The 14,651-nt window shown below is 36.7% G+C and overlaps 1 protein-coding gene across 1 annotated transcript in view; it reads right to left on the bottom strand.

Moving 5' to 3' along the window:
- LOC117424596 (1-phosphatidylinositol 4,5-bisphosphate phosphodiesterase gamma-2-like) overlaps nucleotides 1–14,651 on the bottom strand; it is a 51,417-nt gene that overhangs the window by 27,440 nt on the left and 9,326 nt on the right. Inside the window, exons 3-12 of the mRNA XM_034041105.3 lie at nucleotides 9,698–9,844; nucleotides 8,152–8,245; nucleotides 6,935–6,982; nucleotides 5,687–5,771; nucleotides 5,181–5,264; nucleotides 4,567–4,610; nucleotides 3,344–3,416; nucleotides 2,498–2,599; nucleotides 1,526–1,644; nucleotides 690–775 (exon numbers count right to left, since the gene is read on the bottom strand). Coding sequence (XP_033896996.1) covers nucleotides 690–775; nucleotides 1,526–1,644; nucleotides 2,498–2,599; nucleotides 3,344–3,416; nucleotides 4,567–4,610; nucleotides 5,181–5,264; nucleotides 5,687–5,771; nucleotides 6,935–6,982; nucleotides 8,152–8,245; nucleotides 9,698–9,844 — 882 coding nt within the window. The remainder of the gene's footprint in view (nucleotides 1–689; nucleotides 776–1,525; nucleotides 1,645–2,497; nucleotides 2,600–3,343; nucleotides 3,417–4,566; nucleotides 4,611–5,180; nucleotides 5,265–5,686; nucleotides 5,772–6,934; nucleotides 6,983–8,151; nucleotides 8,246–9,697; nucleotides 9,845–14,651) is intronic.

Genomic DNA, 14,651 nt, shown 5'->3' with positions numbered 1-14,651 from the left:
ATTATTATTTTGTTTAGATTTTTTACCATTCAAATTAAGTGTGGTGTTCTGGCAAATACTTCACTGTGATTGGTTGATTTCTGATTTATAATGGGCTACCAAGTCATGTTGTTGAGGCAGAATCACTTGGATCGTTTAAGACTCAACTTGCCAAAGTTCTGAGATCAATCAGCTACTAGGAACTGGACGAGCATAGGTGGCCGAATGGCCTCCTCTCGTTCGTAATGTTCTTATTCCTCATTAATGACATAAAACTGATACAGCACAGTATTCTAGACAGTACCCCTTTCTTCTACATTTTAAATTCTGTTTTGTCATTAAACTAATCAACATATTATTATGTATTACTTATAAAGGAATATTGCTTGTTACAATATTCATTGCTGTGCGTTATCCAGTAAGAATGCTTTTTCAAAGAGGACTAAAGTAACCAGGCAAGAGATGAAACATCACTGGAGATGGAATTTACCAGTACCAGCAGTTTGAAATTATTTACTATGATTTAAACTGAAACAATAAGTAGAGAACTTTGGTATTTACTTTTTTGGTATGTGACGACAAAAACATTGCATGGAAGTTAGTAAAAAATATTTTTATATAAATGAATTTTACGTCATCTAGCGTGATAGAATAAAAACTACAGTTACATATTCATGGCTATAAAAGCGATTAAGAAGGTGGATACGAACACTCTATGCATCGACACCCCATCCTGAGACATCTGATATAGGCTTCTGTAGAAGATTCACTGCGGATCTGATCTCCTGTGAGGTACCTAAAGAAAACAAAAAAGTTACAATCTTTCCATAATTAACAGTACAAGATGAGTTTATTTAAGACTATGACAGGAACATACAGCCTAATTTATTAGTGTGTACAATTTGCATTGCAAAAAGGGCTCAGATTATTGTTTCACAGAACCTGATTTACATCTGGACGATGTTAAGGTAAGGTATGATTAGTCCTAATCAGGATCAGTTAAACCAGTCATACAAGATGACATTTTAGTCAATACATACACTATTCCCATTGTATCTGAAATTAACCAGCCAATGTGAAAATGAACTAAGTGCTGCTAGATATTTCACACTACGTTTTGAGAAAGTGAGAAATTCCCGACACACCCACTAAATGTCAACATTGTTACTTTTCTTGTTATGTCCTTTGGTGGCGCTTTAAATCCACTATCTGTACAGAAATTATATTTAATACAGGCTAGTAGGAATACAACTTGTAATTATATTAACTCAAAAAGCAGTTTCTCAGTTAAAAGTGTTCTTTCATAAAAATAAAAAAAGTACCAATTGTTGCTTTCATAAATAGGGATCCTCAAAAGCAATGTTTTAGCTGATGTTTGTGATATCCCAATGAACTATGTGCAGTTCTGCTCTTTACAGGTCAAACCTCGTCACAGAATTCAATAAAGTACATGTAGATATAAACCAGTATCAATCCTGTAAATTAAAGTGAGGATCACATTTACAACAACTGACAATGGAAACCACAAACAATAGAAGTGCCTCACGTGTTGTGAGAGGAGTTGATCCAGTAATGAGACAAGGGGTTATTCATGTCCTGAAAAGAAATTTCTGAATACTTCTCATCCCAGATGGAGTTTTCTTTTGAGAACAGGTAATTCAAGAACTGAAACACAGAATGATGACACAATTAACTTATAGGAACAGAACTGAATTATAAACCTGTCGATATCCAAAACTTGAATTTGTCATTGTATCAATACAGGCCTATGGCCTCCTGCCTCAAAACGCACCCAGATGTGTGCAAAACATGTCTTACCACACACCCTGTCATGGGTTATTGCTCACTTGTGTAATTGAAACACCACTGTTACTGGTTTAAGAAATTAATTTTCCTTTCTGTGTAAGGGTATTTTTTGTTGGGGTGGATACTGTATGTTTTTGAAGTTCCAATATAGTCATTTATTTTTATTTAAAACTATATGAGAATGCGGAATGTTATTAAACCCCATCACATCAGCTTAAGAAAGGACCTGTTGCTTATTATCTGAAAAGGAAAAAGGTTGTTTAATTTATCATATTTTTCTGCCTGAGAGAATTACTGCTTTAAGAATGATGAAACAAAGTGTGTTATACAGCTTTAACTGACAACGAAACATCAGCTTAGAGCCGAAGCTTGATCAGAGCACTGCACAAACACACTGGAGTGAGCAACTTCGTTAAAATCGTATATGAAGAAAAAACAGCATGCAAATGAGCGACTACAGGGGCAGGGATTGATTCGCTACGAGTTGTGGTCTCTGGACAACTTTTGGTTGCTGCATTGGGCGCAGGGATACGTACACAAGAAACTAGCAGCTCCTACTTGCTTCCTTATATACTTTAACATTCTTCCTGTCCCATCAGTATTTTGTTTGATTGGTTTATTTTAGTGTTTAGAATCAATAAAGTGCGCAACAGCACTTAAATAGATTCTAATGTATTTGTGTCTGACCGTTACCCTGCCACACAGCACATACCTCGCCGACATTGAATTCGGGGTCGTTTGTCTTCCTCATCAGATCATCAATAAAAGTTGTCATCAGCTCCCTTACCATGTTCAGATCATTGGCCCATGATTCCTTAGGAAAATAATGCAGGTATGATGAGCAAAACCATAAGCATGTCAGAGGAGAAGATGCCGACTATAAATGATAAATGTCATAAAGGCACTGGAGGGCATCAGCATTTAGTGCTGAACGGCATAAAGCAAAACAGTGGTTTACTGGGTCGCATCATGTGTAGTTTTTTTTATACAATTTGAACAGGTAAGGAATGAGGCCCGGCGCTAGCTTATTTATTGATTGTCAGTTATGTCCTGTTCACATGTATAAAACAAGATCTGAAAGACAGCTCCTTTGTTTTGCTGCTAGGGTGTGAGAGGCTGCAGACCCAAACATTGGATAGGTGAAGTATAAAGGAATGAAAAGAATCATACATTTAGTTTCTAAAGGATATATTAGTTAGAGTAGTGTTCCTGGTGCAGGACCTCCTTGTGTTGGGGCAGTAGTGCAAGGCCGAATTACTGTAGGGCACTTTTTTTTTTTTTTTACAGTGTTCGGTTTTGTATTTTTTTCACATTTTTTGTAAAACTGCAGTGCAAGCCACAGCCCTGTTGAAAGACCAACAGCACCCTAATCGATACCATGGTTGGTAGCTTGGTGGTGGTGCACAGTATTGCCCCTGCACCTTGTAACTATTTTTTTTGTCAAGTGAATAAAACCTGGGCGTCTGCTTGCTTGCTTGCTCTCTCGAGACTCCCACACCCTTTTACAAGTTGGTATTCAGAAAGAGCTTTCAATGAGCGCTAGGCCATCTGCTTTTACCTTCTGTTGATGGATGAGAAATCTCTGGAAGTCATAAAGAAGGACAGCTGAAGAGTCAGGTTTGTCTGTGTTTCTACAGAAGGCAATAAACAAGCCCGTCAGTGACTTTCATCCCCACCACAGCAGTAAATGAGAGCTAGCAGTAACATGTAAAAGTAAATTATGATATATCTACTGTAAGCACAAACATCATTTATTTATTTATTTATTGATGTTTTTTTAACAATTATTTTTACTCATTTTCCAATTTTTTTCCCAATTTTGAGAATGTCGAATTATTACTCAACCTGGCTCACCGCTGCAACCCCTGAACTAACTTGGGAGAGATGCCATGCAGCCATAGTCAGAACTGACAGTGTCGGAGGACCACTCAATTCTGAATTGCGTACAGGCTGGGCTACAGGCGCACGGCCAGTCACAGGGGTCGCTGTTGTGCAATAAGCCAAGGACTACCCATCAAACCTAACACCTACCCCGCCCGGGCAGCACTTGGCCAATTGTGCGCCGCCCCCTGGGAACTCCCGTCCACAGTCGGCAGTGGCATAGCTTGGATTCGAACCAGCGCTCTCCAAGCTATAGGGCGCATCCTGCACTCTGGGACGAGTGCCTTTACTGGATACGCCACTCGGGAGCCCGTAAACATCCTCTATGATGGCGATAGTTTTATTTAAGAACAAAACAAAAACAAAACATCCCCCTGTAGTAGGGTTATGTTACATCAGATCAAATGGTTTGTAAACTGGATGCAATATGGACATGGGAAAAATATCATTGTTATGTCCCAAGGTTAAAAAACAACATGACAGTGAAAAGGTTCATACCTGTAATATGTCTTTATTGAGAGAATCATAGCGTACAACTGTGTACCTTAAGACCCAATGTCAAAACAGAGGGCTGCTTAATACCTACTAAGGTGCTGCTGAGTTTTTATGTTTTATGATTGAGTATGTGGTTTTTACTTCATATACATTGTGAAGTATTTCTTGTGGTGTTGTAAGCCTCTTGCCAGGTCGGCATTGTAAATGAGAATGTGCTCTCAATTGACTCATCTGGATAAATAAAGCTTTGGATTGATTGATTGAAGAGAATAGGATGACCATTTTTTAATTGCAACTGACTGAAGCTTTTTCATGATTTGTAGAATTTCTGATGACAAGATTTCATATAAGAAAGAGATTATAAGAGGCATGTTTTGTGGTTAATTTGTAAAAAGGCGGCCATACCCCATAATGAAGGCACATGATTCCTTCTTAAACTCTTCCAGAATCTGAAAGCAATGTTTAACAGTTATGAAGTTTTTATTGGACAATAGCTGTTAAGAAACTTGATCAAGAGACCATAGGAAAAGCTATGTACCGAATGTAAAGACAATATCTCAAAGCATTTGATCTCAATCATTGTAAAGTGAAATAAAGCATTGTGAAAGCATGGTAAAGCATAGGTAAGCACTGTAAAACATAGAGAGGCATGGTAAAGCAAAAAACAAACATGGCAAACCATGGTAAATGCACAGAATATCCATGGGAAAATCATATGAAAACTACAATATTACAGTATCAATTTTCAGTGGTAAACTGTTATAAGGGTGGCTAGAGGTTAAAACTGTTACTTTTTAATAGACAACACCAATAACAGAACTTAATCAAGGGAAACATAGAATACAGTTGTGTGCTGAATATCAATCCTATACCTCAAAGCGTTTGGTCTTTATCATTCAGTCAATGACATACTTGTTATTTTTTAAAGTGTCTCTTTTGAGGGTTTTTGTTAAGCTTATGTTTTTGAGGGGTTACATAAAATAGTAGAAGCAAAGGTTCAGAACACAGAAACAACTTACTTCTTTCTGATTTTCAAACATCACATTATTGTAAAACTTGTAAAACTGCTCAAAGTTGAGTACATCTTTGCGTGCTCCTACATCCTTTAAAAAAATAAGTGGAAGAATTCACAGTTTGAGAACAAAGATATCCAGATGTCACCAAAAAGAAGTCAAAACATATACTTCTACACATATAAAGAAACATTTGAATGTTTGCCATTTATTTTCTTTAAAAGAACTCAAACTCCCAGGAGCTAGACGCACTGTCTTGCACGAGTTCCAATCACTGCTTTTCAACTGAATTCCTTTATGCAAGCATTGAAGTATCTGTTCAACAAATATGCTTCTCTAACACAAATAAATTACCATTAAAAAGCAGATTCACCTTTACTCTAATGTGTTTGTTTTTCACATAGGCAAACCCTAAACTTACGGAATAACCGCAATACTGTATATATTAAATGATTTCCTGTATTTAGTTTGTTAACACCATGTACTTTAAGAAATGCAGAGAGGATAATTACCGCAAACCTGTCCTTAAGAAACCTTGCATTCGGCACTTTAAAGTTCATTAGAGGCAGCAGGGCTTTGGTCTCCTTCATGGTGATGCTGCGAGACAGAACGACAAATATTACAAACAATAGAACTCAACAGAAATGTCATGGAACTGCAGATGACAAACTGGAGGCTGACTTTAGAGGTCACAGCACTAACACATTTTCACAACAACAGTAAAAGGATTTTCCTACATTCCAGTACATGACAAGGCCCATACCTGGTTAACTGAAGTACTTACTTACTTGAGATGAGCAGCTCTTCCATTCATAACTTCAAAGAGCTTACAAGAAACTAAGGGGTTGATTTGACTTAATTAACCTATACCCCACCCCCATGGAAAACCTAGAAAGCTGATTTGTAGGGGTATTCCTGGGATAACCAAGAATACGTGACTGATGCAATCATGGGTCATTCCCCAGTGATGTAAACACTGTAAAGAAATCCAGCTGTGGCTTATCCAGGCAGGGTATATGTGCATTAGATCAACCCTTTTCAAGTTTGGTGCTTTCATCAGAAATGTGTCTCATAACAACCCAGCTCTGTGAATTTGGCTTTAAATCAATGTCCATGTTAAAGTAATCTTCCACTAGCTCTCTAATTGTTTGGTATTCCTTTCAGCATTAAGTAACTGTACATAGTAACTGCCCCAGAATAACTGGTTAATTAGTCAGTGTCTTCTACTAAAATGTAAATTAAAAAGGGTATAGATATACATATTAGTATGATAGATTAGTTTACTGGCCTGCTGCCTTGAGTGGAGTTACCTTTTCTATACAAGAGCAGTCTGAGTGTCCTGAGTGCAGTTATCTTTCTTAGACCTATATACAGGTCTGCAGCACTGAATGAGTTACATAGTTCACAACTAATGACATTTTCCAAGAAAGATAACATAGTGGACCTGAATAAAAGAGTAGTGTCTGAACATTTGCCTAAAACAAATTATCCTGCAGCCTGAAAATAAGCAGGCCCTGGAGTTAATATTTGTCTACTTCATCAATTCAATTGCCTACCATTTCTGTCACCCCTGCTATACGTCTGCTACTGAAATTACTGGAGCAGCTTGCAAAGAGAAATAACACAGCTGTAATATATACTATGACGTTCATGTGAAAATTTACATTTTTGGACCAATTTGACTATTTTTTAAAATTATTTACAACATGCCTGGGTTCATGCACTAGTAACGTAATAAGTCAAAGCAAAATTTTTGTTACCTGCTTTTTTTGGATTGGTCTATTGAATAAATCTGTTTTCTCAACCAACTGTTAAAAAAGAAAAAGGTAAATGTCACCATACAAGTTCCTGTCAAGTATAAATGATTCACAGTATCAACGTAATACTTCTGATCATTTCAAGCGGTGCCATATTGAAATCCCCAGTGAGGGACACTGCTGTTGTACCCTTGAGCAAGGTACTTTACCTAGATTGCTCCAATAAAAACCCAACTGTTTAAATGGGTAATTGTATGTAAAAATAATGTGAAATAATGTGATATCTTGTAACAATTGTAAGTCGCCCTGGATAAGGGCGTCTGCTAAGAAATAAATAATAATAATAATAATTGAAATGAATTTGTTTCACGGCAGTCTCACTCATCAGGGGGTTGTTTCAGTTACTTTAACCTTCTGCAAACTGCAGGGTTTCCCAAACCTTGACATGCCTCCAAATATTCTTGAACTTGGATTTGAGTTCACGTGCGGTGTGGGATAGACGTGAGATGCAACACCATCAGGAGAACACATACTCACATAATTGAGTGTAACTGCATGGCTGCTTTACAGCTTAACACCACACGTTAACCCCTTAGACATGCATGGAAACTGAATTAGTTACAGGTCCACCTAAAACAGAACGGATGCCTCCTAGTGTGTTAACACACTGCAACAAGTTACAGTATTATTATTATTATTATTATTATTAGTAGTAGTAGTAGTAGTAGTAGTAGTAGTAGTAGTAGTAGTAGTAGTAGTAGTAGTAGTAGTAGTAGTAGTAGTAGTAGTAGTAGTAGTAAACTGGTTGTAATGTCTATTTGTGTAATTCAGCATAACAAAGTTTAACTGTTGTTTACCACAGCTAAAGGAAAGAGAGAGCATGCTTACAGACTGGTGAAACCTGTTGAATGTGCAGTATTTCATTTAATTTTAACAAATCCATGGTGCCAGAACCCAACCACTGTGTCAAATCATTTAGCAGCAGGTGGTCGAGTGTGCTTGGCATGACTGGCAGAGCAGAGTTAAAGTTAATGAAACACATTATAAATGTTCTTATATCTTTATTTCATTTATACTTTGCACCCTTTAAACTTCAATACGACAAATATAAGTCCAGATAATTAAATGTGAAGTAATACTGTAGGTTAGTAAGAAATAAAGACATACATGGAAGAGCTTTATTGTCTTATAAAATCTCAAAGTCGAATTAAAAAGCATACCTTTCTATAATCGCAGGTGTAGGTGCAGTCAGCGCCTCCTGTTTCAGTATTTCTAAACCACGTAACCACTTTTTTGCATCTTCGAAAGAATCAGCTGAAAAGAGCATACTAAATTAGGAAATTGTTGCAAAAAAAAAAAAAGACTAGAGCATTTGTTATGTTTTTATCCCACTCAGACAGCTTGCCGATTAAAATTCTTGGTATCCATGAATAGACAATTGTCCATTCTATATTTTCAAATGGTTTCAATGAGCAAGCTATCTCATAAGATAAGTGTTACCCTAAAAAGTATACATTTTCTAGGAACAATGAACAACTGGGGGTGGGGGAATATACTAGTATAATAATCATTGCACACCTTTTTTTGTACTAGAGCCTTAACAATTAAAAAAAGTTTTTACTGTTTTTTATCCCATGTATTAATTTACTTCTTAAGAGCACCCAATCATACATTTTAACACCACTTTATCTTTATGTCTAAATGTCCAATTTAATTGTCACCCCAGCGCCCAGAGGGCTAAACAACTTTCTGACAGGTTTTTGCAAGGCGTGTAACACTTTGCACATACTGCAAACTTTTAAGCTACAGACATATTCTGTTTAGCACCTAGAAGTGTTCATCGAGGGGAGGGGAGGGGAAGTGTGTGTTCACACAGCACTGTGGGGGTGGATGTTGTGTGAGTTATCAACTCTTCGGTGGACTGCTTTTTTAAAATGCCAGCTTCACGTTAAAATATTATAGCAGTAATTTGTTTGTTTAGATATTAAAGAAAAATATTTGAATGAAAACAAAAAAACATGCACACTATATACTAAGTTAGTAACATATCATTACTGAATTGGAAGGACAGAGGAAATTACACGTTTCACGCTAATATTTAAAATGAAAACCCTTGGTACAGTATTCTTTACCTGATTACAATTCTTAGTTTACCATATTATTATAACAATAATGTACACAGGACTTTTCTGGACTTCTGTAGGCATTATAAAGTTTATAAGCCAAGTGTCCTAATCTAGCTCCAATTTCCAAGTTAATAAATTAATTTAGCTTTAAAAAAAAAAACATAATCATAATCATAATCATAATAACAAGAACAATAACAATAATAATGGAAGCCTTTTTGGAAAGTTGACCATGCTTTTGAAATAAAGAGATAGAATAAACTTTGAGATTAGCACTTTTTTTTTACTTCAGTCTGTCTTCTAGAGCTAAACTATGGCTGTAGGTAACACTTAACCCCCCTTGGAGTGGCTGTTTAAGGGAATCTGTGTTATTCTAGTTTGTTTCAATGATAATTGACTTTATAAGAAATGGTTTACAAATAAGATTACTTTTCCCAACTTCTTTTTAAATACTTTTAACAGTAAAAGGTACAGTAACAGAAATCTTGTAAACACAAAAGGACAATGCTCTAGGGGAGGGTGACATCTATTCATACTGCAGAAATTAATTGGATTTGTGGAAAAAGACTGATAAAATACAAACATTTGAAACTACAAAATTGGCGAGGGGCTATGGAGTAATTGAAAGGGACACACTTACCGGCCAGGCTCAAGGTGTTCAGCACAAACTGGGATCCATACAATATGGTGAAGCACTTCTCCTCTTCCACATTTTGTTTCTCTTTAAAACGTTCAAAATCCTTGGAATTTCTTCCTGGTCTAACTTCTCTGATCTCACTTAAATCCACTGAAATAAAATTTTAAAAAAAAAAGACTTTTCGACAAGATACATATTCTGAGTAAAGGTATGACAGCTATCACTTTGTATATCACTCTGCTTTAGTCATCAATGCCTGAAGTGTAAAGCATTCCTTTGGTCTCAATAGAGTTTTTTAAAGCACTCTGCCACTATGTACTTTTCATTGGAAATATTTTAAAGTATGTAGATCTGTTCATTACCAAAAGAAAAATGGCTTTACAATATCAGTCACATCATGACTTTGGAAAGAAGTCAAGAGTCTGATATAACATCATGGATTCATAATTTATACAAGATGCCTTGTATGCAGTATTAATTTGACCTTTCTATTGACCCCCTTGTAGCATTTGATTTCCACTTTAAACAACTATTAGCAATGTGAAAGGTTTGAATACAAGTTACTATAATCACCTGCAAAATCCATACAAATGCTTAGAATGGCAAAACTCAAAAGTTACACAACTCTATATGTTGAGCTTTGATCTTCTGACTGACCCCCAGTTTGTATTCATACTTTCAGAAATTGACATTAAGATATCAAAAGATATTTTTGGAACAGTATTGTTTTTCTATCATGAGATTGTTTATTTATTTTAAAGCTGCTGAAAATTGTTTTACAAAATAAAGTTTTGCATAATTTGGCTGCATTGCGTAAAGAAAAAAGTGAACTTGAACTGACGATTTTAGGACAAAAGCACCATAATATCTAGAATCCTCATGAACTTCTAATGTAGAGAGACACCTCGTACACTGAACTTGACTCAAGTAAAGTAGGTAGCCAATGGCACTAAAGATACAATGTCCTACTGGTGAAAACGTATATGCCTGCTGTGTATAAATAAATGAAAACTTTGTAACATATAACTGAATACATTTATTTTCAAACTAGCATCAATTCATCCATAGCTTAACACTAGTCCTCCTTTGCAGATGGCACAAAGCTTGGGGAAGTGGCTGACACAGTCACAGGAAATGCAAACAGATTTAGACTGCATACAGAACTGATGAGAGGTGGTAAATGAAATTCATTGTCAACAAATGTAAAGTGCTACACACTGACTCCAAAAATGTAAGCTCCAAATACCAAATTGGGGGTAAAGATCAGGCCCACCAGGAAAAAAACCTTGGTGTTGTAATACTCATCACTGTCAGCAACCACTCAATGCAGGACAGCAATCAAAAAGGCAAACAGAATGTTTGGATATAGAGTTCAAACCCAAGATTATGATGAGGCTGTATAATGCACTGGTGTGATCGCACTTTGAGTACTGTGTCCAATTCTGTACACCACAGCACCAAAGGGACAGTGTGGCACTGGAGAGAGTCCAAAGAACAGCAACCAGACTATTCCCAGGACATAAGAAAATAAGAACATTTACGAACGAGGGGAGGCCATTCAGCCCATCTATGCTTGTCCGGTTCCTCATTGCCGATTGATCTTTGAACTTTGTCATGCTGCGTCATGGGCTAACTAGTCATGTTGTTGAGGCAGAAAACTTGGATCCTTCAAGAGCTAACTTAACAAAGTCCAGAGATCAATCATCTACTGTACTAGGAACCAGATGAGCTTAGGTGGGCCGAATTGACCTCGCATTCATACATTTTCTTATGTCCTCTATATAGTGTATAATGCAAATGTAAGAGTGCACTGCAAGAGAGGGGCTTAACCACTATTTAAAGGAGCCAGGCTCCTCTGCATTCATCTAACCAACAGAGATCACAATTTGAGATAATACATTCAATAACTTGTGCTAAATATGTTCTGTTACAATTTGACAAAACTGCAAAGTTTGGCTTATGTACACACTCTATAACTTGTTAAGCACATACATACTGTAACTTTGTCAGTGGGGCACAACAAAGGAAAAACCTGCTACGACACTGTGCTGCAGACTGACAAGGACTTGGATGAAAACTACAACTTTTTGGCAAAATTCGTAAATGCCCCTGGTAGAGAATGTGTTTGTCTCAAATAACCAAGACAGGTAATAGAAAATGGAAAGCCTGAAGGAATGACAGAGCTTGCAAAACATAGACTGGGATAAGACAATAGGAGGTGAATCCAAGGAGGGTGTATAGACAAAGTGTGTGCTGAAAGTATTCAAAAGTTTGTCTGGCCAACAAATAAGACGGCAGCATAGCATTGCTAAGAAAATTCTGTATATGGAAGTGCTTGCTCAAGTTATAGATAGAGGCATGCAAAAAGAGAAAATTAGAGCTATTAGTATGATGAAAATGTTGATGACCTTGACATATATCAACAGTATGTACAGATTAGTATAGAATAAGAATTACCAAGCTTCATGACAATTTGATAAGCACTTATCAGGATATATACAAAGTCGTAAGTGTGACATACAGGCAGATGGATGAACGGACAGACAGACACCTCCTATATACCCAGAATCTGATACTCTGAATATGTTAAATGATGTGACTACCAAGTTTCATGGCAATTGGAAAAGCAGTTCTCCAGTTATATGCAAAAATAGAAGTGTGAATACAGATGGACATATGTATGAACAGACACCCCCCCCCCCACCATCACCACCACCAGAATCAGATGTTCTAAATATAACATGTTAAACAATGTTAATAGACATTTTCCTGACAATTGGATGAACGCTCTTCCTGACATGGAGAAATATGTGAAGCATGACATACGTGGGTGTATGATCCAGGAGATGTGTTGGTTGAGAGAGCCCCCAGTCCTATTTGTTTGAATTATACTGAATGTTTCTAGAACAGCATGAGGGCTGCCTGTATCAGGTCAGCAGCTTTTTAAAGTCACGGATGACATTGCTAAACCCCAAATAGATCATACCTGCAACTCACATAAGAAAGCCACAGCCTTGAGTAGTGTTACTATGGCAACATGCAGTTTCTCTTGCATGACACAGATGATGAACTTGAATACAGCAAAGTTTCAATACGAAACCAAAAAGTCTCAAGACAACAATATGGAAGCCATCTTAGGTCACAGGTAACAGTGAAGGATACCGTTAAATTACTGGCTAAGGAGTTTCAACAGCTCTGAAGATATGCAATCTAAAATGGTCTATGAGCCATTAGTACAATAGCTGAAAAGCAGCAGTGGATTTACAAAAACATACATCACAAAATATTTCAAGTTTAATCGTTATCATGAATGCCGTATTGGATCAAAGGCCAAGGTCACCCAACGCATCTCCAATGGTGTATGTTATATCTGCAGGCACTGCTGCTTATGAAACCAGTTGGGCAAACCAAAAAATTCTACAGTACTGACCACAAAATGTAGTTGCCTCTACAAGGATGGAGAGTTATTTCGCCTGATCTGTTTCTAAACTATTCACATGATCTAAACAGCAGCAGATACCCCTACCCCTATCTGACTTTGAACAATTTGCATCTTGCTAAGCTTTCCTACGACACTGAGGACTTGCATTGTGCACAAACTTCAGGGCAGTTGTTATGAAAACCTTGGATCCCCCCTGGTACAAAAGAAGCACTGTGTGCCCCATGAATATGTAAATATGGCCCCAAGGGAAACAAAGACTCAGCCTGCTGTGCAAATTTATCCTCAGTAATCAGATAGAACAAACTCATGCTCATGCACATAATGGATTTTAATTACCAACACATTTAAAGAATGTCTCAAACAAAGTAACTATATCAAAGTACTTGGTTCAAAAGTAGCATGACAGTATTTTCTTCCTTGGCAGGACACACAGCATGACTGAATTGCTGTGACCTGTACATTTTGCAGAACACATCTATCTCGGCTTTTTTTAAAAACTTTATTTCCAAAGAATTACTTTCCATTCAGACGGCTTTCTCGTCACGTTTCTTATCCCACGCTGGGATGTGCTTGTAATTCATATAGTTTCATATACTGCAGTCCTGCACTCCATTTTAAATCATATTGAACCAGCCGAAGTAAAACAATATATTTCTCCAATGTGACTGGATCTGATCAATGTTTTCCATTAACATAAGGACTGGTTCCTTATATAGGTACAATTGTGTTGCTGCTTCTCAGTTTAATGAAGGAGAAATAGCGGAAAGAGCAAGAGCATCAATGAATTCCCAGGAAAGATGTTAGGATTTTGTTTCCATGCAGACTGTTGGGAAATCTGGACCGTCCAGACGATATTGGGACTGTTACCATGTATGACAACAGGATGCTAGTATAGAAAGTAAAACAAATGTTTGTACACACATGTATTTGACAGCGTATTTAGGTTAGAATACTGTATTAAGCAGTTTTTGGTTCCCAACCAACAGAACACAATTCCACAACTGTGTATAAAAATGTTTTTAAAAAGTGTATCTTTAAATGGTCAAAAGGTTAAAAATAAGTGGCAATGACATGGTACATTTTTACTGGACAATTCCAGGTAAGATACATCTGTGTACAAATGAGAGGACACTATATCAAAGATGGGACTGTTTATTAAAACATATACTCTCCCTTCACAAGTCTAATGGAAATTGATAAAGAACAAATAGAAAATACCTGAAACGCAGATAACAAAACCACAGCTCTTGCCTTGAATAGTGGTATTTTAAACAGTGTTCTTTTCTTCTATTCTAGACCGCGGGGATCATTACTATGGCAACAATTAGATGTTACCATAAATCCATAAAAATAGAAGATAAGCTTATAGGGGTATTCACTTTGGTTAAACATTTGTAACTCTAGCTTACTGAGGTGTTTTTTTTACTGTAGCTATGTCTAATAAACAAATACAACTTATCTGAGATGTTACACCTATACAGTACCATAAATGTATCAGCCAAAACTAAAATACGT

The sequence above is a fragment of the Acipenser ruthenus genome, chromosome 19, assembly GCF_902713425.1.
Source record: "Acipenser ruthenus chromosome 19, fAciRut3.2 maternal haplotype, whole genome shotgun sequence".
NCBI classification, from domain to species: domain Eukaryota; kingdom Metazoa; phylum Chordata; class Actinopteri; order Acipenseriformes; family Acipenseridae; genus Acipenser; species Acipenser ruthenus.
This window is presented reverse-complemented; position numbering and strand designations above follow the sequence as displayed.